Source organism: Ornithodoros turicata, chromosome 1 (assembly GCF_037126465.1).
Source record: "Ornithodoros turicata isolate Travis chromosome 1, ASM3712646v1, whole genome shotgun sequence".
NCBI classification, from domain to species: Eukaryota; Metazoa; Arthropoda; class Arachnida; order Ixodida; family Argasidae; genus Ornithodoros; species Ornithodoros turicata.
The window spans coordinates 108982417-109006656 of record NC_088201.1 but is presented as its reverse complement, the minus strand read 5'-3'; the positions used below and the strand labels follow the sequence as shown (position 1 = coordinate 109006656).

Here is a 24240-nt window from a genome sequence, read left to right as displayed (position 1 = left end):
CAATACGACACAAGCAGGAAGCTTTCCAGTTTGATAAATCTAACGTGCCCATGTTAATTAAACGTGTCAAATATCAACGACAAATCAGGTCTCGTTATAGGACTTTGACGCTCATGATTACGTTATGGCTTGAAATTACTGTTGTAGCTGCTCAAGCTGCCATGGCGTGACAGGTCAACTAACCGAATTCCCAGCCTGCTTTAAGACACAGGCAAATTTGCAGCGGGTAACACACAGGAAGTTATTTGTATCACGCAATACGACACAAGCAGGAGGCATTTCCAGTTCGATAAATCTAACGTGCCCATGTTAATTAAACGTGTCAAATATCAACGACAAATCAGGTCTCGTTATAGGACTTTGAAGCTCATGATTACGTTATGGCTTGAAATTACTGTTGTAGCTGCTCAAGCTGCCATGGCGTGACAGGTCAACTAACCGAATTCCCAGCCTGCTTTAAGACACAGGCAAATTTGCAGCGGGTAACACACAGGAAGTTATTTGTATCACGCAATACGACACAAGCAGGAAGCTTTCCAGTTTGATAAATCTAACGTGCCCATGTTAATTAAACGTGTCAAATATCAACGACAAATCAGGTCTCGTTATAGGACTTTGACGCTCATGATTACGTTATGGCTTGAAATTACTGTTGTAGCTGCTCAAGCTGCTTTGGAATACAGTACAGGGAGAGCAAGTAGGTGACGATGTTTATTGGATGGTGCTTGGGAGAAGAATGAAAAAGCGTGAGCAATCGCGTGGGCGTGCAGGCGCTGAGTCGTCGTCTTCAACATAGTATTCAACAGCCTGCCACCCACAGATGAGAACGACGTAGTGTTTCAAGATTTCGACTATTTTTCTTGTGACTCGAGCTTGTAGAGGTGCTGGACGGGTCTCCTGAGTATCGTTCTACCAGGAGTCCTAATCAGACATACCCTAACTCGTCCATCTGAACCTGTGAAAACTTTATCAACGAGGGCCATTTTCCATTGAAGCCTGGGACAGTTGGGCTCTTTGACGAGAACTAAATCTCCGGTTCGAACGTCGCAGTCGTTTGTCCCTTTGGAGTGGTATGCAGAACGTAGTTCCGAGAGGTATTCTTGCTGCCACCTATTCCATACTGCATTGAGGTAGTGCAGCTGTCTTTTCCATGTCTCCCTTATCTTCGTGGACGATGAGTCATGGATTGTGTTCCGCGATGTGGTGGATTCCGTCGATGGTGGTGCGAGTAGACGTCTTCCCATTATCATGGTTGCTGGAGTGAGTGGTGTCGGCTCGGAGTTTTCGTTGTAAACAAAGGTTATAGGTCTTGAGTTCATCATCGCCTCCACCTCAGCCAGCAGAGTTTGCATTTCGATGAAGTCTACGACGTTCCTGGACAGGGTTTTCCTCAATGCTGATTTTACGGATCTTATCAGTCTTTCATAAAAGCCACCCCACCATGGTGCGCGCTCCGGTATGAATTTCCAGCGGATTCCGTTACGTGAAGAATAGTCCTGCACCAGTGGGTCCGTTAAGATCCTCTGTATGTCCCGAATTTCTCTTGCGACCTTTTTGAACGTCAAGGCATTGTCCGAGTAGATGGTTTGGCAGATTCCCCTACGAGCTGTAAATCTTCGGAAGGCTTGCAAGAACTTGATCGCCGACATGTCCTCGCACAGCTCTAGGTGCACAGCCCTTGTGACGGCACAAGTGAAGAGGACAATGTAGCCCTTGTGGTAGTTCCTCCTTCGCTTCAACATTACTGGTCCCGCAAAATCGATGCCGGTGACCTCGAAGGGATGACTCATCGTCACTCTGTCAGGTGGAAGTTGGCCATCAGGTTGTGTCAGATGCCTTGCGTCGTTTCTTCTGCATGTCACGCAACCTCGTAGTATTCGCTTGACTTGTTGGCGTGCTCGGAGTATCCAGAACCTTTCGCGTAGCTGCACTAAAGTGTCACGCACTCCGCAGTGGAAAACTTGTCGATGGGACTGTAAAATTAAAAGGCGAGCATAATGCGAGTGAGTTGGCAGTATGATTGGATGACATTCCGAAAATGTTTGACGACTACCACCCATTCGTCCTCCAAGCCTGAGGATGCCGTCGTCGTCAATAAATGGCCTTAGATCTTTCAACTTCGATGTTCGCTTAAGTGCATTGTTGCTTCCGAGTGCGCTGATTTCGTCCGCGAATGCAGATTCTTGTTCTTGCCTTACCCAGTAGCGTTCGGCCTGTTGAATCTCACTAGCGCTTAAGGGACCGTTGATCCGACCTATTCCTCTGGAGTTCTTGGTGAATCGAATTATCCACGCTGTTACACGATGGAGGTTATTGACATTGCTGAATCGTCCCAGATCCATCACTGGATCCGAGCACGATGGTGCGATGGTTTGGAGCACAACCTGCTCTTTATGAACGTGAGTGCGTGTCATCTCATTGACTTCAGGAGATGGCCATTTGTCATCAGATTGCGCCAGCCATGATGGTCCTTTCCACCACAGCTTGGACTGAAGCAATTTCTTGGGACTTGTTCCTCGCGTCAACAAGTCGGCTGGATTTGCTTCTGTTCCCACGTATCTCCATCGATCTTTCTCTACCTTCTGTTGAATTTCTGTGACCCTGTTGCGCACAAACTGCGGCCAGCGGTTTGCGTCCCCTCGTATCCATTGCAAAGCAATCATTGAATCTGTCCAAAAGAAATCTGAGGTGGTGAGCTTGAAATTGTCCCGCAAGTAGCTGGCGAGACGAGCTGACATCAGCGCACCAAGTAGTTCCATACGAGCTAGAGTAACCTCCTTCACTGGTGCTATTCTTGATCTTGCTGCGATCAGTTGTGTTTTGTATCCGTCCGCGCAGCCGCCGAGACGTAGATAAACAACGGTACCGTACGCGCCGGGGCTAGCATCAGAGAAAAAGTGTAGCTGTGGCTGGATCTCAGTGCTCATGTCCGGTAAGTAACAACGTGGTATTTCAATGTCTTTGAGATCCTGGAGCTCGTTGTGCCAAGCGCCCCATTTACGAGCGATATCATCTGGTAGCGGAGCATCCCACTCCAACCCGTGCTTCCAGATTTCCTGTAGGAGCATCTTTCCGGTGACGGTGTACGGAAGGATGAAGCCCAATGGGTCATATATTTGTGCCACAGAGCGCAGCACCTGTCGTTTCGTGGTCATGCCGTTGTACTCTCCTGATGTGCGGTGGAAGTCAAGTGGGAGAGACAGCGTATCCTGCTCCTGGTTCCAAGGAATGCCAAGTACTTTCGTTGTGTTTCCAATCAAAACAGCATCCGGTTCTGACTTAAACTTCTCGCGCATCGCATAACTGTTCGAACCCCATTTTTGGAGCTTCATGGAAGCCTTTCCAAACAGCTGTAAGGTTTCGGTGTACATCTCCTCTGCCTCCTCCTCGTTCGCCGCACCAAAAATGACGTCGTCCACGTAAATGGAATTTTCAAGTATCCTTGCTAGTATCGGATGCTCACTGGCGTGCCGCTGGATATGGTGCTGTAACGTGGCTGCCAGGAGGAACGTGCTAGGGGCCGTGCCGAAAGTCACCCTAGTCATGCGCCACGTTTCAACGTTAGGCAGTAGCTGGCCGTCTACCGGCGTGGTGCTGTACCACAGCAACCTAAGCGCGTCTCTGTCATCCTCGTGTATGGCGATCTGTAGGAATGCCTTCTGTACATCCGATACCAAGGCTACTGGATAAAGGCGGAAGTTCATAAGTAGTGGCATGATATCCGGATTTAGGTTTGGGCCCGCGTTCAGATTATCATTGAGCGAGCTGGTGCCAGCTTCATGAGAGGATGCGTCGAAGACGATCCTCATCTTTGTAGTTATTCGATCCTCCCTGATGACTGCGTGATGCGGCATGTATTATATGTGTGCTGCATTTTGGGCCTGATCCATTTCCTGGGTAACCTTTTCTGCTACTCCAGAGACAAGATATTCACGTATGGCTGCGTCGTATCTCGCCATTAACCCTTGTGACTTGGTTAGACGCCTCGTGACTTGTGAAAGACGTTTCTCCGCAATGTGCTTGTTGTCTAGCATTGACACAACTGGTTTCCACGGCAGTAGTGGCCCGCACCAATCAGAATCTCTATTTGTTGACGTAGGGCACCGTCGCGACAGTCGGCTATTGCCAGCTTGTACTGCTGCATGTGCTCTTTGATGACATCAGGTGGAACGTCCAAGACTTGAGAGCATATCTGTTCCACCACCAGGGCTGTTATCTTTTGATGTTCACCTCTTCCATGCATAGTCCTTAAACTGAGCTCAACGGCTTCCAGTACTTCTGGACGATTGTGTTGAACTCCGAATGCCCCAATGGAGATGTGCTCTGTGCGAACGATCTGACATCCGAGTGCTTTCGACAAGTGACGAGTGATGAACGTGCGTTGACTGCCGCCGTCGAAGATTAGGCGCGTGAAGACTTCCTCCTTAGTTGCGTGTGCCCAGGCTGTGGCGGTCTGAAGTAGAATGCGTTGGGGGGAGCGATTGACTGTGGTCTTCAGAGTGACTGCCGCGGACGTTCCGGGAGCAGGGGCAGATGGCCGAGGCTTATATTCTGGGTCGCACATCGTCGTTGCGTGGTGACCGGCACATTTGTGGCATTTTGGGCGGGTTCTACAATGTCTTGCAGCGTGATTCGGCTTGCAACATCTGAAGCATCGGCGTTGCTCTGCTAATACGTGTTTCTTTTCGGCAAGAGACTTTGTGCTTGTACAATCTGCTATCGCATGGCTTGTCATGTTGCAAAAGAGGCAGCGTTCATTTCCCTTGCCTGCCTTGACCATGTTTTGCAATGTGACCACTGGACGACCATTCGCCGGTTTAAATTTGCGAAAGTGCGGCGTCTTTGTGGGGTCATGTTCGGGAGGAGATTGAAAGGTACGCTGGGTGATTTCTTCGCGGTGCCTTACTTCGTTTCCTAGGAAGGTCAGTAATGACTTCAACGCGTTGTTGTGAAACGATGTGCCTGTAGAGGCTGATGTCAAAGCGGTTGATGTCGAAGCGGTTGATACCGTTTTCTCGGTAAGTACACGGTTAAATTGCAATGCCATATCCATCGGAAGAGATCTCAGCAAGATCGGGTACAGCATAGAGCAGTAAGACTCTGTAGTAGTGCCAAGGCAGTTCAGTCCTCGAATGTGAGCCTGGACTGTGTCATATAGCCTCCGCAAGTCGTAGAGATGTCGGCTCGAACGTACGGGTTCGATATCCGCCAGGCTTTTGAGGTGTTCTTGAATTAGTAGATTATCGTTGCCGAAACGATTGCGGAGAATCTCGACGGCAGATTCGTAAGTGCCAGGAGTCAACTGTAGACCTTCCACGGCGTTCGCAGCTTCCCCTTGTAGTGCAGCCATTAGGTACTGCATCTTGCTACTCTCAGGGAGTGAGGCATTGGTGTGGATAGTCACATTGAATTGACTCCAAAATTGCTGCCAGTGACATCGTTTGCCGTCGAACTTCAGCATTTCTAGTTTGGGAAGGCGAACAGCGGCTTGCGTTTGTGGTGCTTGAACGGTGTGTACCCGCGCAGGGGAGGCATCTCCCTGTGGATGTGCGATGGCAGGGATATCAGAGGTGGTCACAGCACGTCTACGGGCGTCGACGTGTGCCTTTGCCATGAAGAGGGTCATTTCCAATCTGTTTTGATAATCCAGCTGCTTCGTGAACTCCTGGTCAAACTCATCTTCAGTAAGAAGAGGTTCGATCTGACTATCGACTTCTTTGAGAGAGGCGTTGAGGCTTTGTAGCCTGTCGATGCGTGCTGCCAATTCGGTAATGTCCTGAGGTTCTTCACCCGCCGTTCGTCGGTCAAGATCGTTCTGGATCGTCGTCACCTGGTTCCGCAGAATCTTGCGCTTTTTGTTCAGCTGAGTTCGGTCCATCGCTCAAGCTCCCTGTAGTCTTCCCGGTCAGTACTTGTTGCGTTCTGGATCCTGGTCACGGCACCACTTTGGAATACAGTACAGGGAGAGCAAGTAGGTGACGATGTTTATTGGATGGTGCTTGGGAGAAGAATGAAAAAGCGTGAGCAATCGCGTGGGCGTGCAGGCGCTGAGTCGTCGTCTTCAACATAGTATTCAACAGCTGCCATGGCGTGACAGGTCAACTAACCGAATTCCCAGCCTGCTGTAAGACACAGGCAAATTTGCAGCGGGTAACACACAGGAAGTTATTTGTATCACGCAATACGACACAAGCAGGAGGCTTTCCAGTTTGATAAATCTAATGTGCCCATGTTAATTAACGAGATATCAAGTCGAGTTAGGAGTTTACAGCACAACTTTCAAGGTCAACTAGCAGATTTCGTTGTGCTAAATGAGACACACCGAACACACATGATTTCTCCTGCACGTTGAGCAAGTCGTGCAATAAAGACAGGTAATACTACAACATACACCTTTAATAATTAATCAATATTTTAATGCACAATTTCCCTGTGGTGATCTATGCAAACATGTCATATGAAATAAACTGTAATGAAAGACAATAGCTACCACACTGCAATATATACACAGAACAAGAAAACGAAGTAGGTAATCAATGACAACTGCTAGGAGATTACAATATTTACACAAAAAGAAATGGCTACATGAGTGGTGCACGCTTGGAACGGGTGCGCCAAGTGCACTTAAACTGAAGAGGCATGTGATCTTTCTAGTCTGTCTCACACGTGTTTGGCTGCTCGCAAATGTAGTCTTCCTGTGCAATACGAACAAAGATGACCTGATTTTCGACTTCGTTATCAAGATACATGCACATCCGTTCAGATGCCGGGGGGCAATTGGACTTGTGAATGTGGGTAACATGGCCAAGACCCGAAGGAACTACAAGCAACTGCTTACAGAGCAAAGCTATCCTTATTTCAAACTGTTCTTGGAAGGAAAAGATTGCCCTGACTTCGCAAAACTCCCCATCACACATTTTTAAATAGCTGGAGCATGTCCTTTGAGCACGTGCATATTGAGATGTGTGAACGACAATGCGATTTATGATTGCCCTCTCAAAGTATTCAACTGACACATTTCTTCGAACCTTTTCAAAGAGCAGGTTTGCAGTTTCCGTAGTCATCTGTGTGTTACAGCTTGCAGCACCTAGCCCGTGACAGCTAACACTTGTTTCCTTAGCCTTTTGAAGTCTCTGTGCACAGGTCTCCAAGTGGTATGGAAGTGGTATGTGCCTATCCATTTCACGTACTGTTTCACTCATGAACACACGTTCAGCTATTTGAAGGGGGACGCTCTTCGCTGCAGTTACCAGATTCAATATTTTGCCATTTCCACTTTCGAAGGGAAACATTGATGTTGCCCACAATGGACCAAGCATGCGCACAGTTTTTGCAAGATGTAACAATTGATGTACATTGAATCTGGCTGCTTCCGCGCCATACAACCTTTCGGTATCATGCACAAATGTCTGCAAAAGATGGTCGGCTGTGTCTATGTCACTTTCCTTGATGCTATCTTGGAGAAGTAAAAAGAGGCTTTCTGTAAGCAATGAGGCATGGACCAGATATCTAACAGGAAGGACACCATTCAGTGTGGGCAACATGAAGTACAACACCCAGTTTCTCCACTCAGTTGCCTTCCAAAAGGCATGCTCAGAAAGAGAACGTGAGAGTCGTGTGAAGGATATAGGAGGGCGGATAGCACATAGCCTCCTATTGATAAGGCCCATTTTCCTCCCAACATAATATGGTTCACCAACTGATGACATCCATAGTTCGGTGAGGTACTTCACCACTCCAAGCAATACACAGTGCATGTAGTCAGGCGGTACGCCCCACACGACATCAAGTCCGACCAACTCGACGATAGGGCTCGGCCCCTTGATGCCGTCAACATCTTTCCCTCGAAGAACAGCCAGCTTCATTGCCTTCAGAACACTTGTGTGGGTCCTCTCGAGGCATGCTCCTGTGGGTTCTGCTGGATACTTCAGGGTGCCTGCAATTAATTTTTACAATGTTTGTTAATCTCCATAATAACTGATATTCATGAGTGCTGTGTAGTATTTATTTATTTATTCACGTTAGTTATGGTCCCCATAATGGGCACTACATAGGGAAGAGGGCATTCCAATCTTTAGCTGCATTGGGAAGAAATGTAGAGCTGCAACATACTAGCTGGGCTTTGTGAAGATGGGCATGACGAGATGATGTATAATTGGCAGGAAGGAGAAGTCGGTTTCAAAAAGAGTTGTTGAAACCAACCCATACATCACACAGTTATACATGTATTGGGTGGATCAAGTCAACAGAATGTTATATACCAGTAATGTATATGTAACAGTAATATCTAAACATTATGTGCACATGCAAAAAGCAAAACTGCAAAAGTTAAAACTACAAAAGCAATGGAATATTAATAATTGGTAACAACATTTCATGCCAGCTGACTAACGCTAAATATAATGCTTTGCTGAAAGCTTACCATTCACCAACACGCCTCTCTGGAGACACCAGGAGCAACCATAGAAGCCATTGAACTGCTTCCGGTTTAAAATAGAAGCTCTGGCTGGAGAATCAGCAACACAACAGATTGCATACACATTTGAAGTCACAACTCTGTTCAGTGCCTTCCACACAATCTGGCCAATGTTCTTGAAGTTCTGCACAAATGCGTTCAAGAAGAGGTGAACAGGTGGGTGGACCTTTGCGAACCACAGTCCACAAATGAGCGTGTTGCTCTGTCGCATTCTGATTGGCAGTTCATTAATGAGAATTTGAATGGGCCAGACTGATGATTTCGTGGACTCGAAAGCAGGGGAACCATCACTGTTAAAACTAACAGTGAAGTCGCACCAGTTCATCCCGATATTATTGCGAGCTCTCTTATACAACTGACCATCTGTGATGTCGGTATACACCCCTTGGGGACGGGTTTCTGAAGCAAGTGCATCGAGACGGTTTAGTAGAGCTGCTCCAACACCCTTCAGCAACATTTGCAGCCGCTTCTTGATGTCCATTATTACAAAGAAGCTTCCAGAGGAGAGTAACTTCTCTTGCTTATGGTCTACACGGCAGAAGGAGCAGGTAAACGTGCAGCCTTTTGTTGACCTTGCACGGGTCCCCAAATGGGCATAGCATGTGCTGCAGAAGTAGTGGATTGCAAGAGCACCTTCTTGACGCTTGCGCCAAAGCTTCCTCAACATGTACTTGGAGCGTGGCAGGACATCAGTCCCAAATAGTGCATTGATGAGCCTGAGAAGCCCATCAACTTGAGTCCATGAAAGCCCTGCTGACACCACATATATCAGGATTAGTAGCATTGCCTGTCCCTTTGTGGTCTCTTGATGTGGCAACGTTTCTCTACTGTACGCTCCAAGGAATGCATGAAATTCGTTGTCACTGTCATTACTGTCTTCATCCCCATTGGTGATAGCTTCTTCGTCTGTATCGCTGCTCACAGAAGCTCCACTGTCAAAATATACTTCTGGAGTGTCATCAGAATCATCACCGCCGTGCCACTGTGTTGAGGGAGCATCATTCTGGGAGTCATTTGTTGATGCAGCCGAATGAACTAGTGACACTGATGCCTGAAACAGGAGGGTAGCACTCAGCTGGTTGGCAAGACATATAGGCAAGTCAAAATATCAAAAGGAGAAAAACAGGGCAGTCTGTTCTAGACATCGCTAAAAACATTTGGCATGCATTGTGCAGCTGTCACAGCAAATATAGCGATAACGATGGTGCAGCGTTGCCATTTTCGTTGTCATGGGCACCGTTTATGAAATCTGTAAATAGCGAACGAAGGCTCAACAGGAAAGACAATGCACTGCTCCGTAAAGAACCCGTTGACCTCTTGGTTCACAATTTTGAGCTTGTACACTTTGTCCATGAGTACGGGGTGCCCGGGTTTGTTACTTATGCTCCAGTTTATTTCAGCTTTCGTCCTCAACTTTTCTATAATCATGACGAATTTCCCCATAACTGTTTTTGTACTCACACTCTCTTGTCGCCTCCTATCGTTGTGTATTGTCTGCCTTGGTGCATCTCTTCCAGTGTTCGGTTCCATCCACTGCCGATATGGTCCCCGACTTCTCTTCTCAGGTGGGACACTCATTTCTTGGCTCATCAACAGCTAATGGCGCTGTGCGGTTTCAGTGCATGAAGTTATCTTGTGCGGGGAACCGGATGAACTCTACAACCATCTCTAAAACACTGCTTAACAAGCAAGTAACGTCATGAGCGGATGATTTCAAAGCGAAGTTGTCTCAATCAATGGCTACGGTGGCTACGGCTATGGCTGCTAGTGCTTTTTTGATGAATATTTATTTCGTACCCACTGTGCCGAATGGCGCTGTGGGTTCGAAATAAATAAATAAAAACAAGCAAACATAAACAAAAAGACAATAACATGAGGCAAGGTCACACGAAAAACAAAACAATTGTTAGGATATACAATACAGAAGTCCGCCAAGAAGTCTACCATATTTAACCGGTATTTCAGCTAACTACCTAGCTAAGCATGGAAAAGGAAGACTCATTAAACAGTACTGTGACGATGCAAGACGGCAAACGATTTCAATCCCTAGTCTTTCTGTGGAAAAAAGACATTATAAAAGTGTCCGTGGAACAAGAATATTCACGCACCCTGTATGTGTGAACCAAACGTTTTATGTAATGTGCACTGATGCATGTGTCTCTAGCAGAAGGAATCTTGTTGTACATGTCACACCAATGCCATAAAATAGGAGCAGAAAACAGAAGTGTTCGAAAAATTATTCCTTTCTTTTTGGGAAGTTGCATGGCATCGCAATGCGTGGGCTTCGATGCTGGCTGAAGCAGACGATTTCCCCGCTATAGCGGAGCGCCGTCTGAGCAGTCGGCTACATTGGGCGTCTGTTGTCATTTTTTTTCTGTGTTGTGGTGCGGTTTTGTTGTGTCCCACGTGTTGGCGGAAAATGTATTTCGTTTACGCCCAATTTGAAATCGACGGTGAAAAACAAATCACCACATCTGAGTATGTGAAGAATTTCAGCCCGCAGGACGTCTATGACTTCGATCCCGATAGCCTATACTTGGTTTATTGGGCTGGAGACGACAAAACGGACGGGGACTTCTATTCAGCGAAATTGATTCACATGACTGGTAAGTACTGTCGTGTTTTCTTTCTCCGTAAGCGACATGAATAATAAGTATGTTCCGTCGCGCAATGATAAATATATGAGTGCATTCCGAGAATGTTGAAGACAAAGATTACCTTCATTTCACTTGGGGAAACAACGAATGCCACTCAGCAAACCAAAGAAACTCTGTCACCAGAAAACAAAGGAATGTATAGCGCTCCTACATAAGTGCGTACCTTCTTTTTTCTTGTCATTTACGTTTTTGCGCCATGAAACTAGGTCCCGTGGCCGTCGCAAAAGTTGTTTACCAGGACTAGTTAAAAAGCCGGCAAGCTTGCATGAGAAACGGCGAACGTAGACGTTACCAAGTACCTAAACACTTGCGTTGACTACGATTGTTACGCTCTGTACAATATTATTGTCCTACCAGCGCATAAAGCCTAGCTCGTGCTCCACGTGCATTGTTGTTCTCTGACGATTCTTACTATTGCAGAGTCCATGGAGGAGATGGAGATTTATGTGATGCGAAGATCAAAGCCCGCTGGAGGACAGTCCGCTGCTTCAAAGAAGCGTAAGGTAAATATCACGTCTTTGCTGTGTAGTGATGGGCCATTTGTTTTTAACCTTTCTTCATGTCTCTGTGTGCTAGATAATACGTAGCCGACAGGCCTTTTCGGTTAGCACACCGACTTGAAGAAGAGTTTACAGCACTTACGTCCATTTATCTCATTCTACTGCCAACTTACTGTCCTGGCCTCCCATTTCAGCTGGCCACAAAAAAGCAACCAACCGCGAAAAAGACAAAGAAGGTGGCTCAGCATGCAGAGGAGCTTCGCCTTTTGGACTCTATGAGTTCATCCAGTGACGAGCTCGTGTCAAAGAAAGAATTAGAGACCATAAAGGAGAAGTACGAAAAACTGTTGCACGAGAACGAGGCATTGAAAAAGGCCAACCTTGAACTGCAAAGAGTGCTATGCTCGAAGCTTTTTAAATTGGGTGAGTTGATAATGAAATCGAAAATGAAAATTAGGAATCGTTACAACTGACAAGAATATAGTTGGGACTTCCACGGCAGATAATCACTAGCTGTAGTATGAGTAATGCTGGGAAAGCACATATTCTGTATTAACTCAGTTTGTGTTGTTATAGTATAGTGTTCGATCCATGGGTCAGCTTCTCTAAAGTCCTGCATATTGTTGAACTGCATGTTTCTCCCTTGTTGTTTCTCCCTTAGAAAAAGTTGTGTTCACTGACCCCCTGACCAATGTCGTGGCAGAAAATGGTGGAGGTAAGTAAGTGTTTGATCTACTATTTTAATGGGTGTGACTTCATATGATATGTATACATGTACACACACTCATTATTATTTTGGTTTTGCTGCTTTTCTTATAGACGACCTTGGACCTGTACCATCAACACAGAATGTTGTGCAAGATTCCAGCGAACCTGTTCTTGGACAGGTCTCTCGGCAAAGTGAGTTGAACATAAGTAATGCAGGTGAGGCATGTGATGAGGATATTCCACAAAATTTGCACGCACAAAAACTGTGTTACAAATACAACGTTGGTTTACAAGAGATCTCTTATCTGTAGGTCGAGGTCATTCCTTTGCAGGCCACACAGAGGTTCCGCTACCTCAACCAGTCATTTCGGCTTGCCCCGATAACCACAGAATGGTGTCTTACGACGCCTCTCGGCAAAGTAAGTGGAACAGCATTTGCAAGTAGCAGAAATATGCAAATTGGTGTTGATTATTAGACAGAGTCGGAGACAGCATACTGAAACACACTATGTCTTTTCTTCACGCACGCATTCTCGTATAACTGTAAAAGGCATGTCACCATAACCAGCGTTCCCACATAACCCTGTGGTTCGATTTGGAAGCGTGCATGGTACACTCATTATGCAGTTTTGTCGACATCGTACGTCACATCTCAATGCCAAATTCAGAGGTCAATCAACAATATTTCTTAGCTGCATGCTGTCTCATACATGGCGCATGACGTAAACCCCGAGACTAAGGAACACGAAGAAACAGACACAACACGTGTCTGTCCCTTCGTATTCCCTAGTCTCGGGGTTTTATATTACGCATCATCTTCACCAGCTCGCTTGCTTCCTAGCCATTTTTTCATTGTCATACATGGTGCTCTGTGTGCTTTTTTGTGTAAAAAACAAAAGCATATTATCTTTTATTCTTGTAAAATATTTCTCTGTTGCCTACGCATGAAAGTTCAATACATTATCACATAATGGTTATACCGTTTCTTGTTTCTTCCACAGTTTCGGATGCTGGGACTTCCTTTGGTATTGACGCCTCTTTGTCGTGTCCTCCTGATGAAGGTAGGTGTGATGGTGCCTGATGCCCCTCAACCATGTGCTTTTTGTGTTTAGCAGTCACAAGTGGTTGCATTTCAGAGCCAGTAATATTGTTTTGTTGTTTAATGCAACTTTCCTCACACGGGCCTTTTCTGCTTATGTATGCACAGTACAAGACCCTGCTGAAGGTGGGGCCACACCATGTTTTAATGTTGAGTCTTCTACAACTGCTATTGGTGAAGAGGACAGCAATGGCCAGGTAAGAGCTAACACTGCCCAGCACATCTATAACGTGTCTCGTCTGTGGCCCACTGCTATGATGTTTTGCATGAATTTGGTTTCCTCAATTCTTAAAATGGGTGGCCAGAGTATCATAATAAATTTATTCTGCTGGTGACCTGGACGATGCCAGTTGCTAGCCTGTTTTAGTGGTAGTCCATTTTGGATTTCTGTATACGTTCTTCTGACTAGAATGTTGAAGAAAAAAATTGCATTCTGAGCTGCTCTGAAGAATATAGTTTCAGGAAAAGTAGACTCTTGTTTTCATTTGATTTCTGCCTTTCCTTGACTGACTTACTGGAAAACAATTCTCGTAGAACTCATCCTTAGCGCTATAATACTTCCATTTTGCTCTCCTACGGAATTTCATGCTGACTTTCCTTATATTGGAACAGTTTCATTGAAAACTGGTCACCATTATTTTTATTTATGTATTTATTTCTTGGCTGATTATTTTTTACTTCCCATTTGGCAACAAGAGCGTCTTGGAAATTTCAGTTCAGTTTCAGTTCCACCAAAAGTGATGCTTTGGGTTTAGTTTCTCACACTGCTTCTGACAATTACTTGACCGCTGCGCTGTGCTATGTAGCTGCGTATTGGATGTCTATATAGTGTCAAAATGCATGACTTTGCTCTTTTTGTCGCACTTGTATAGGTGCATGCAGGTCGTGGCGTTTGGATGCCAAAGGTGGTCTGGGACAAAATACACAGTTACAAGGAGGACAGCATGTTTATCAAACAAGCTGCACTGGCAATTTGGTCTGCACCAGTGCTGGCGACAAAAAGTGTCACTGGCACACTTTCAAATCGGGCCAAAGCGGACGGCTGTGTTCAGGTTCAGCAGCCCTTGACACCACACAAACTAGAGGCCCTTTATGGTATGGCTTGTGCATTTTGTTTTCAATATGTGTGCACCATGGACTCGCTAAACCTCACATTTTTGTGCTTCGTTGCCAAGCTTTTGAGTGTTCCAAATATGTTAAAGCGAAATATTTGACACAGTACTTGCCATTGAGCTACTTGATGAAGCGAGACAGGCTTGAGCCAGTGTTTTATGCAGAGCCTGAAGTTTTCGGGAAATATTTTTTTCTAAATTCGGGTATGTATTAAAAGATCTAAAAGATATGTATTAAAAAAAAGACAGACACCCTGTATATTAACCACTCACCTGAGTGTCATGTTGTTGTACAGCTTGGGACAAAAGTTTATGGAACACCGGGGTGTCGCATTTCTCCATTGGAGCAACACCTTAGCAGCAAACAGAAGCACATACACATACTAAGGGAAGGGTAGAGCACCCGGTCACCCGTTTCTTATTCGTTATCTTCATGATCTCCAGCAGGGGGCCGCTTTGATGAAGGAATACCCCAGTGCCGTGTTCCGTAAATTTTGGTCCCAAGCTGTACTCCTGTCCTGTACGCAATCTTAATGCGGTGACTTTACGTACATTGTGCACACATGTGCGCATGCTATGCATGCCACTTCTCTTTCAGGAATGATTGCTTTTTCAGATAATTCAAAAAGCAATTTGTCCATGCTTTGAACCTTCTGGTATTCGAGTCATGTAAATTTCTCAAACTGACACTGCAGGATATACATCTGCGATGCATGGAATTTGTTACAGTTATACTTAATTTGTATATATTTTTCAGGTATGTTTGAAAGGCGGCATGGCTGCACCACTGAGCAGGAACAGAAGATGAGACGACGTACAGCAAGGTACTTCTTGTCCCAAAAAATGTCAGATTTACGGAGGAAAAAATAAACGGTGAGAAACTGGAACATGTGCGATCATTTCAGTACAACAGACACACATCAATCGCTGTTCACATTCTTCTACTGCAAGCGAATGAATGCTTGGCACACCAAACCCCATGACACCACTATTTAAAGCAGTTCTCCAAGCTACTGATATTGCTGGTCACCCCACCAGACCACCAGAATTCGTGGTCACCCCACCAGACCACCAGAATTCCTGATTGCCCACCAGACCACCACGATTCGGGTCACCCACCAGACCACCAGAATCTCCGGTCCTCCACCAGGGCATCCAACCACCAGGATCTCTGGTGGACTGTCCCAAATTACGTGGTGGTGGTCCACCAGGCCAATGGGCTGGTGGAATTTTCGATAGGGCTAGACGTCTATGGTTTACTGGGAAGGCGGACGAGAAGGTGGCACCTGTCTCAGAGCGGCGGCGTAGGTTGGTCTCGGTACTTCGGCGTCGGGGTTGGCGGTTGACGATGTCTGGATTGCCTGCTGTACCTCGTCCTCGATGATCGCACCGACTGAAGACAAAGGGTCTTGAGCCTTCTCAGGACAGAGGAGAGCTCGTACTTCTTCGCGTACCACCTCTCGAATCAGCTGTCTGAGCGATCCGACGTCGAGGCCAGCGGTCGTGGAGAAAGCCTCGTAGCCCTGGTGTCGTTGGTCGACGGTAGCGCGAGAGAGCAGGGTCCTCTCAATGCGGACGGCTTCGTCCAGAAAAGCGTCGGTCTTGGCCGGTGGATCCCGGGACAGGGCGCGAAAAATTTCTTCTTTTACGCCCCTCATGAGTCGCTGAACATTCTTCTCCTCGGATGCTTTGGGGCCAGCTCGCCGGAAGAGCCGCAACACATCCTCGACGAAGCCCGTAACGCTTTCGTTTGGCAGCTGGGTCCGTCTCTGGAGCAGATGTTCAGCGCGTTCAGCTCGTTGTTGAAAAGCGAACGCCTCGCGGAGTTTGCTTTTGAAGACGTCCCAGGACGTGAGCGAAGTCTCCCGGTTCTCGAACCATGTCTTCGCGGTGCCTTCCAGGGAGAAATAGACGTTGACGAGCTTCTGGTCGTCACTGCAGTTGTTGAACTTGGCGATCCGCTCGTAGTGGTCGACCCAATCGTCCACGTCGTCGTAATACTCCCCGCTGAATGTCTTCGGCGACAGTGCAGGGGCTATGGGCGTGGCAACAGGTTGCGCCACTTGGGTACTGGTCTCCCGCAGTCATCTTCTTGCGTTTAGGGGGTTCTAATGGACCGAATTCTGCGGGCAGACCAAGCTGTCTTCTGCTTTGTCGCACTTGGTCTTCCAGGCCGTTGGACAAGGGATGCCCCGCACCTCCACCGGAAATGTCACGAAGCGAAATGGGCCGGCGAGTCGTCGAATAAACAGCAAACGGTTTATTAAACTACTTGATAGCAAAAACACGAGAGTGATAGCTCTCTGAACACAACTGAGTCCAAAGCAAGAATGCTGCAGCCTGGAGCGCACAAGCATTTAAGCGTCGCGCCGAAAAGTCTAGAAACAGCACGTGCGTTTGCCAGAGAGCAGGCGATGTGTCTGGAAGCTTCTTCCCAAGCAGCACAATGTACTGAAAGTCGAGTGCAATAGGGGTGGACGGGTAGGTGGAAGGCCTTGAACAGAATTCTGAAACTAAAGAACATTGATAAGACACATACCGGCCACCCCTATTGCACTTGACTTTCAGTACATTGTGCTGCTTGGGTTGCCTCTTCTTCAACACGCGCCGGGATGAGATGTGCCGTTTCGTGCCTGCCCTGGATGTTTCTCGAAGATGATTCGTGGCAATAGGAACAGTTTTCTGACGAATGGGTCGAGGTATTGAAAGGCAAGGCCAAGCGTGGGACCAGCTTATCGTACGGGAGGATAAATGACAGATGCGCGAATTCCCAAAAACAAAAAAGAATGAAAGAAAAGGGGGGAAGTTCCAGTGAGCAGAAAATGTGGACACTGCGGGAAGTGTGCGCGATACGGCATTGTGAGGAAGGAAAGTGTTTTGAGTTATGAGTAGCAAATAGTGTAGAATAGTGAATAGTGAAGTATTTTAAATGCTTTAAAAATACTTGCCATCAAAAGTATTCAGTAGCGTATCAAAACACAGAAAAAGTATAGTGTATTTTGAGTTTATTATACAAGTCTGCGCGAGGACATAACACAAGCCTTCCCTCATGATTCCTACAGAGAACATGTGTAAGCATTCTTGCAAAATGAACGCGTCGCGAGAAAAAGAAGAGAAAAAAACCACGTGCTCTAGCCTGATGACTGCGTTTGTGCCAGGTAGTACCTGGCACAAACTGGTGCCAGGTAGTGTGCCAGGTACCTGACGAGTTTTGAGGGATACCCGTCCTACCTATGCGTCTCGTTGTAAATGAAAAAAAGGCGATCAAACAGGCGACTCTCACCTGAACACCCAAAATCACGCACCAAAGACGTTTGGACACATAAACATCAATTTTGCTACTTGTAAAAGATAAACACACGTCTTGTTCGGATTTGTACGTAGGATGTTAGCAATTCACCAATCTGCAATCGCACTGATCGCAATCGACGTCTTGCAACAGCGTACGATCATCATAGGACTCAACCCGGTGGTGGAAGTAGGCATGGGTAGCAGATAAACCTGGAAGGATGAACATCATCGAGTTGCATACATCGATTTAATAATTGCGGCATTTAATAATAAAACGGCATTTATCCTGCTCTTATAGATTTTTTTATAAACATTCTGTAAAGGGTTGAAGGAAAGGTTCCCTCCTCCCACAGAACCAGTAACCGCCCACCAACATCCAGCGAACGTCGGGTTGTGAATGCTGGGTACGTCTCCCGAACGTACACATTTGCTCCCGGCTACGTTTTAACTACGCCCGTACTACCGCGCTAATCAAGAGAAAATTATGCTAAATGGACGTCGCAGGACCGCCGATGCGGATCTTCGAGGGACCTGTGGAGGATCTCTATTCCGGCCCCATAGGTATCGCGCGCCTATGGAAATATCGTAATTTTAATCATGTGATAAACACAAGGACGCAAGTGTACACCGAAAATACTTTATTTCTATGTGGACTTTATTTACATGTGCATTCGTACATGCCTGCCGGCACATAAGCAGTATAAATAATGAAAGAACGTGACAAGGCGCCATATCCAGATCATTCCCGTTCATACAGATCGTGATTACAATTATCGCCACGTTATGTAAACAAGAAAAAAAAACATCCATGTTGCTCGCCCTATCGTTAGTTGGAATCTTGCATGGAATCGACGCAACTGTATCCTCACGCCCCTTCATGGCTTATGAATGGCTACCGGTCTCTTTATATTGTTCCTTTCTGCGTCTTCCGGCCTCTGGAGCTCACTGGCCAAGTTCTGTAGCTGAGGCACACTGGTAAAAACGACAGAAATAATACAGGCATCATCGGTCTCTGCCTTTGGTACGTACGCATTCGAGCGTTTACCTAGCATTCTTACCTGTAATGCATAAGACAGTAAACAATTCCAAGACCGCTCACAGAAAAAACATCCCACACTCTCTGGGAGACGCTGAGACGCACACAGCAATTAACGGCCGATGCTGAGCGGTATAGCCAGCCGTTTAAGCCTGAAAGAACACCAAGAACACAGTGAGTGGATCACAAAATAAAACTAGCACACACGCACTAATATTCCTATATTACAAGCTCAGCTAGGATCGATTGATTTTTTTTTTTTTTCACTAGACAGTGGGGTAAAGCGACTTGGAAAAACAAAGGAGTCTAAAACGCGAGCGCGAAGAAAAAAAGGCACCACGGCCGTTTACCTGTTTCGGTGATAGATAGTGGCCCCCGATGGAGAATCCGTTACCTACAAGGCATATTCACCAAACTCTTCACAAAATTCAAGCTGTACTGGTGCCGTTCGCGTTGAAAATTACCGTATTACTCCAAGCCATTGCAGAGCCGCCATGTTTCTCCAGCCCCTCCAGCTGCGTTTCAAATCATCCGCACAACGGGCTATGGCATCACGTGACTCTCTTCTGCACGTTGCGAAAAAAAAAAGCCTTCTGCGCAGATTTCTCCTTTGGCGGCGACGCAGTCAGACGGCAGAGGCGGAGGTTGAAGAGCGAAAAGGGGTGCTCAAACGGCTCTTTGTAGACACAGTGCGGATGGGGTGCGCATGGTGTCCACAGGGTGATATATGTGGGACGTCTGCAGCGTATAGTCGTTGGAGCATCCCAACTAACGCGTCCAGGAGCCGTTCAATGGATGTTTACGTCAGGCTGCGGATGCTCGGACCCATGTCGGATGTCCAGGGGCGGTTACTGGTTCTGTGGGCTTTCGTCGTCGACGTCATCAGGGCCCGGTCTTCCAGCAATGCTGGAGGCCATACACGGTCCTGCCTTGGCCAGCTCGTAGCCCTGACCTAATCCTGTTTTTTTTAAAAATATCTCTTGGGTATCGTTGTGCGCAAAATTTACGCGAATGGCTTCCAGTATTGTACGTGTCAAAAGCTCGAAGTCCTCCGATACCGACACCACACACAAATAGATTGAGAGTATTCTTCAGCGTGTCCTCGACGTTATCGCTGACGACAAGGCACTACGACGAAGTGGTATAATATTGTATATTGTATTTTTGTTTGTGTGCTACAAAACACATTTATATAAAACTCCAAGTGTCCCTGTATTTCTTGCACCAGAAAAAAGTATGCAAATGTGCGAATAAATTATAGCACACAAGCAGTATAAAGGAAATATATTTTTTCTCTGCTTTCAACAATGCTGACACCTTTGACAACATGCAAGTGGGACTGGGACACTATACCGCCCTTTTCATATGTGTTCCTGAATTAGTGCACCGCACTGTAGTTTAGGAATCGATAGGGAAGATCGCGACCGCCCTCTAAATGACACCCAACACACACTATTCTCTCTCGGCGAAGAAAGCGGAGGTATAACGAATTACGTAAAATCAGTTAGATGGAGCGTTCCAAGAAATATATGTTACATCAACACAGCAACGGGTGCTTGCTGTATTATCGAAAATTCTCTCCTTGTTCTACCAAATGACGGCATGATACATTCGCTTTAAATATAGCAGCAGATATTTAATGGATAGATGACAATAAACGTGGGGATCGACCCAAACTTTTTTGTTTCTCAATAGATTATGATGAAAATTTGCACCATCGTTGATAATGCCATCAAAATGAATTTACCAGAAAAAATATTATAATATCTCTAAAACTTTTTTTTACAAATTTTTACAAATTACAAATTCTTTGCATTTTGTGAAAGGCCTGCAGAGTTTGAAAAATATTATAGAAGACAGCTTGAACTTGGAGTGCATTCCCAAATGTACGGTTGAGGTCATGACATTCTTAGTTTTTTCAATTTCCACGATGACAATTTTTGGTTTTCATTTTTCTGCATGCGGTCGCAACTGACACATCTAGCACAGATAGCATAAATTATAAATTGATTTACCTGAAAAAATAAGAATGTCACGACCTCTAGGAATGTTCAGTGATTGTAAGAAAACAGACCGCACCAATATAGACGGAGTCGTTACGGAGATATCATGTTGAATTCCAATGGCAGAGTCGGAGCAAGTGGCACACTCCGCAGTGGAGCGGCTTGATCTGGCCTTGAGCAAGTGATCCGAATCTGCGACTGGAACACTTGCGCCCAACTTGGAGTTTAGCCCTTGGTAATCTTCCTTGGTGGATGGCGGCCAGAGACGGAGAAAGAAGAAGAAGATTGTACTCATGTTCCAATTCAACGCCATGTTTTGAAACATCAAGATCCTCCTAATCTCCTAACGTTGCCCTGGTGATATCTGTCTTATTGCTTTCTTCAAGAAACAAAATTGCTAACGTACGACGCTAAATACTAGTCACGGCGATGATGCGTCGGGAAGCGGCCATGTTGCCGAAGCAGAGACAGAAAATATGAAGCACGAGCGACAAGTGACACGTCACGTAGAGTTCCAGTTGAATCTGCCTATTTTGGCGGAGCAGTCTGGGTTGCTCCCTGGAGCGGCCTTGGCTCGAATGCCGCTCCGAAGCTCCCATTGGAAGACTCCAGAACTGTTCCCAAACTGGCAATCGAACAGACTTGCTCTCGGCGGAGCAACAAAACTTGCTCTGGAAACGCTCCGAATCTGCCATTGGAATTCAACATCAGTTTCACAAGCGGGGCAGGTAGAGCGAATTGTTGTTTTGAGAAAATGAAGCGCAAAGTTTCACGCTCTTTTTACTACCAATTAGAAGGCTCCAGAAGTGTAGTCTTTTGTGTCCTTTTGTACACAGGTTCCGTTGACCTAACAACGTTTGTTTGTGGGTGCCCTGCCTAAGGCAACTGGCTCGTCGAAGGGAATTGACGTTTCACGTGCCGATTGAGTGCGTCACCGTTCATAGTGCCGTTGGAATTCTTTTCACTCGCCAGTCCCCCAACTCTCTTTCTGCCAAGTGCCAACACAGAACACACACTCGATTCTTTTGTAAAAAGTAAGGAGTAATGTCACTAAAATTACAGCCCAAATGTAATTAAATTACATTACAAATTACCTAATATCAAAAGTAATGCATTACATTACAAATTACCAGAAAAAGTAATTTATTACTGTAATTTCATTACAGTAATGCTATTACTACCCAGGTATGATCAAGCATGCATGTCCTGTATTCATACGCGCATCGCCGTCATCACTTTTAAGCTGGATATTTCGAAATCCTAAGTTGTTATGTAATTGATAACAATACAAACATGAGTAAGAAATATCCTAATAGCATGTTTCGCCGAAAAGATCATCGTGTCGCCCATACGGCTATCACTACTTTGATACGGAGCGTTACCTTCCTAAGCCCAACCATGATTTATTTTAACAGCGTTTATTTTGAGGACGTGTATTTTTAAACCGTTTATTTCCGAAAATGGATTTCGAAGGGTGGAATTTTAAGCGTGGATTTTCGAATGTTTTATTTTAAAAGATTTATTTCGGCGTACAGCCCCTTATCGCACCTTTGCTGTTGAAAAAAAAAGAAAGAAAAAAAAGGATGAACTTCCAGGGTGATTTTCGTGTACAGTTCCAGATAGTATGCGTCTGCGAGCACAGCAATTTTTTCAGCAAAGTACAGTGAGCTAAACAGCTAACGCAACACAATATACCAAAGCTAGTGAAAACAACAAACCTGTGACGCTTGACCAGGAGGAATCCAAATACCATGGTGAATCGCGCCAAAGCTTGACGTCCTCTTCACGTGGAGCCCGCGGCAGAATGGAAAATCCCGGGCGGGGTGAAACGAAAGTTTTCTAGGTCACCGCGGAGGATAGAGGCTAGAGAATTTGCTAGCCAATGGTCGCACTTCTGTCCGTCATTGTTCACGTTCTGCCAGGACTGAGGATTCTTTTTGGAAAAGCTGTTCTTCTTGAGCAAATGGTTCCAAATGCAATTTCATATGACTTAGGATTGTCGATGTCTGATGCGACATAACGGTGTGACACGTTGTTTTATTATTATTATTGCTGAGCCGAGGAATGTAGGAATGTTTCCGAAGTCGGAACGTCAAGGAGGCATTTACGTGAATCGCACGCGAATTTGGCGGAATCACCGGAAATACTCAAACGTAGCAGTGCGTGAATATTAATTGATTAACAAAGATGTATGAATTAACAAAATGTTCCTGTTGCAGGCTAGCACACGCGCTGCCGGAAACACAAGAAAGGGGTAGAGTGCAGAAACAGTACGGCGTACAAATTCTAAAATGCGTACTGAAATATATGCAGCTTCGAGAAAAGTGAGAGCGCGCACAACATAAAGGGTATTTAATTTCGTGCCTCTGATTTTCGACAAATCGGGCACAAGGCATGGTGTTCAGATTTCACAGTATATGCTGAGTGCACCGTGCAGTTGGAAAAAGGCAAAATTTCAAAGCAAAGTGCTTCTATAGTGCAATGTTTTCATTTACTCAAATCTGGTTTTCAAAACTCCATTCAAAACAGGGAGCACATACAATGGGTTCCAAAACAGGATGCCATTAAGTTCCCAAAAAAATAGTTCTTACTTAAGAAAATTATCCGGCTACTTGGAATGCACTCATACAAACTTTTGCCACTGATTGGGGCCGTTTGCATTCGTGTTACAGATTAATTAGGCTAATTTTGTTAATTGAACTAGCCCAGCAAACGAAGCATTTTTCTGCATTAATCTGGAAGCGCATCCCACTAGCACAAAAATGCATTCAAAATCGCGCGATTTTTCACAAGGTTTCTACAGAAATTTGGCAGCCGCAAATTCGCTATTAGATGAAGGCCGATCGCTGGTATTTACGTTTGCCGAATTGTTGGCTCTGGCTCCGTTCAAATACCCTTCCTCCTGTGCGAAAAAAAAAAAAAAGAAACCACTCCATAATCGCACGTATACCCTTGTCAATGTGTCTGTCCTCAGCCACTACCCAGGCAGCACAATGTACCGAAAGTCGAGTGCAATAGGGGTGGACGGTATGTGTCTTATCAGTGTTCTTTAGTTTCACGAGTCTGTTCAAGGCCTTCCACCTACCCGTCCACCCCTATTGCACTCGACTTTCAGTACATTGTGCTGCTTGGGTAGCCACTAACAATGACGGTGACGAGACCCTCGATCGGAATGAAACTTGTCGCTCTTTCCACTTTGTCGCGATAAAGGGGGAGCCGAGAGTTCCGCAACCACAAATTTCACCGACCATACTTCGCAAAGCAACGTATCTTTGACTGGCAAATTTCTGTACGAATCTTGTGAAAAGCCCATTGAGTTTGACTAGGATAGTGTGCTGTGGCGACAGGCTTCCAAATC

The 24240-nt window shown here is 45.8% G+C and overlaps 4 protein-coding genes across 4 annotated transcripts; 1 reads left to right on the top strand and 3 right to left on the bottom strand.

Annotated features, from left to right (window-relative positions):
• Nucleotides 1-851: 851 nt before the first annotated feature.
• Nucleotides 852-3854, bottom strand: LOC135382549 (uncharacterized). Its single transcript, XM_064612597.1, has one exon. It carries the CDS (start codon nucleotides 3852-3854, stop codon nucleotides 852-854), a length of 3003 nt encoding a protein of 1000 aa, XP_064468667.1.
• A 173-nt stretch (nucleotides 3855-4027) lies between these two features.
• LOC135382533 (uncharacterized) lies at nucleotides 4028-5878 on the bottom strand. Its single transcript, XM_064612596.1, has one exon. The coding sequence runs from the start codon at nucleotides 5876-5878 to the stop codon at nucleotides 4028-4030; it is 1851 nt and encodes a 616-aa protein (XP_064468666.1).
• Nucleotides 5879-6400: 522 nt separating this feature from the next.
• On the bottom strand, nucleotides 6401-10195 carry LOC135367607 (uncharacterized). Its single transcript, XM_064600899.1, has 3 exons — nucleotides 9938-10195; nucleotides 8423-9527; nucleotides 6401-7936 (listed from the first exon to the last, which is right to left on the bottom strand). The coding sequence occupies exons 1-3, from the start codon at nucleotides 10064-10066 to the stop codon at nucleotides 6651-6653; spliced, it is 2520 nt and encodes an 839-aa protein (XP_064456969.1). The 5' UTR covers nucleotides 10067-10195; the 3' UTR covers nucleotides 6401-6650.
• A 700-nt stretch (nucleotides 10196-10895) lies between these two features.
• Nucleotides 10896-15431, top strand: LOC135382517 (BEN domain-containing protein 5-like). Its single transcript, XM_064612595.1, has 10 exons — nucleotides 10896-11082; nucleotides 11554-11636; nucleotides 11828-12056; nucleotides 12295-12348; nucleotides 12453-12533; nucleotides 12653-12760; nucleotides 13343-13402; nucleotides 13549-13637; nucleotides 14313-14535; nucleotides 15310-15431. Exons 1-10 carry the CDS (start codon nucleotides 10896-10898, stop codon nucleotides 15420-15422), a joined length of 1227 nt encoding a protein of 408 aa, XP_064468665.1. The 3' UTR covers nucleotides 15423-15431.
• The last annotated feature ends 8809 nt before the right edge of the window (nucleotides 15432-24240 follow it).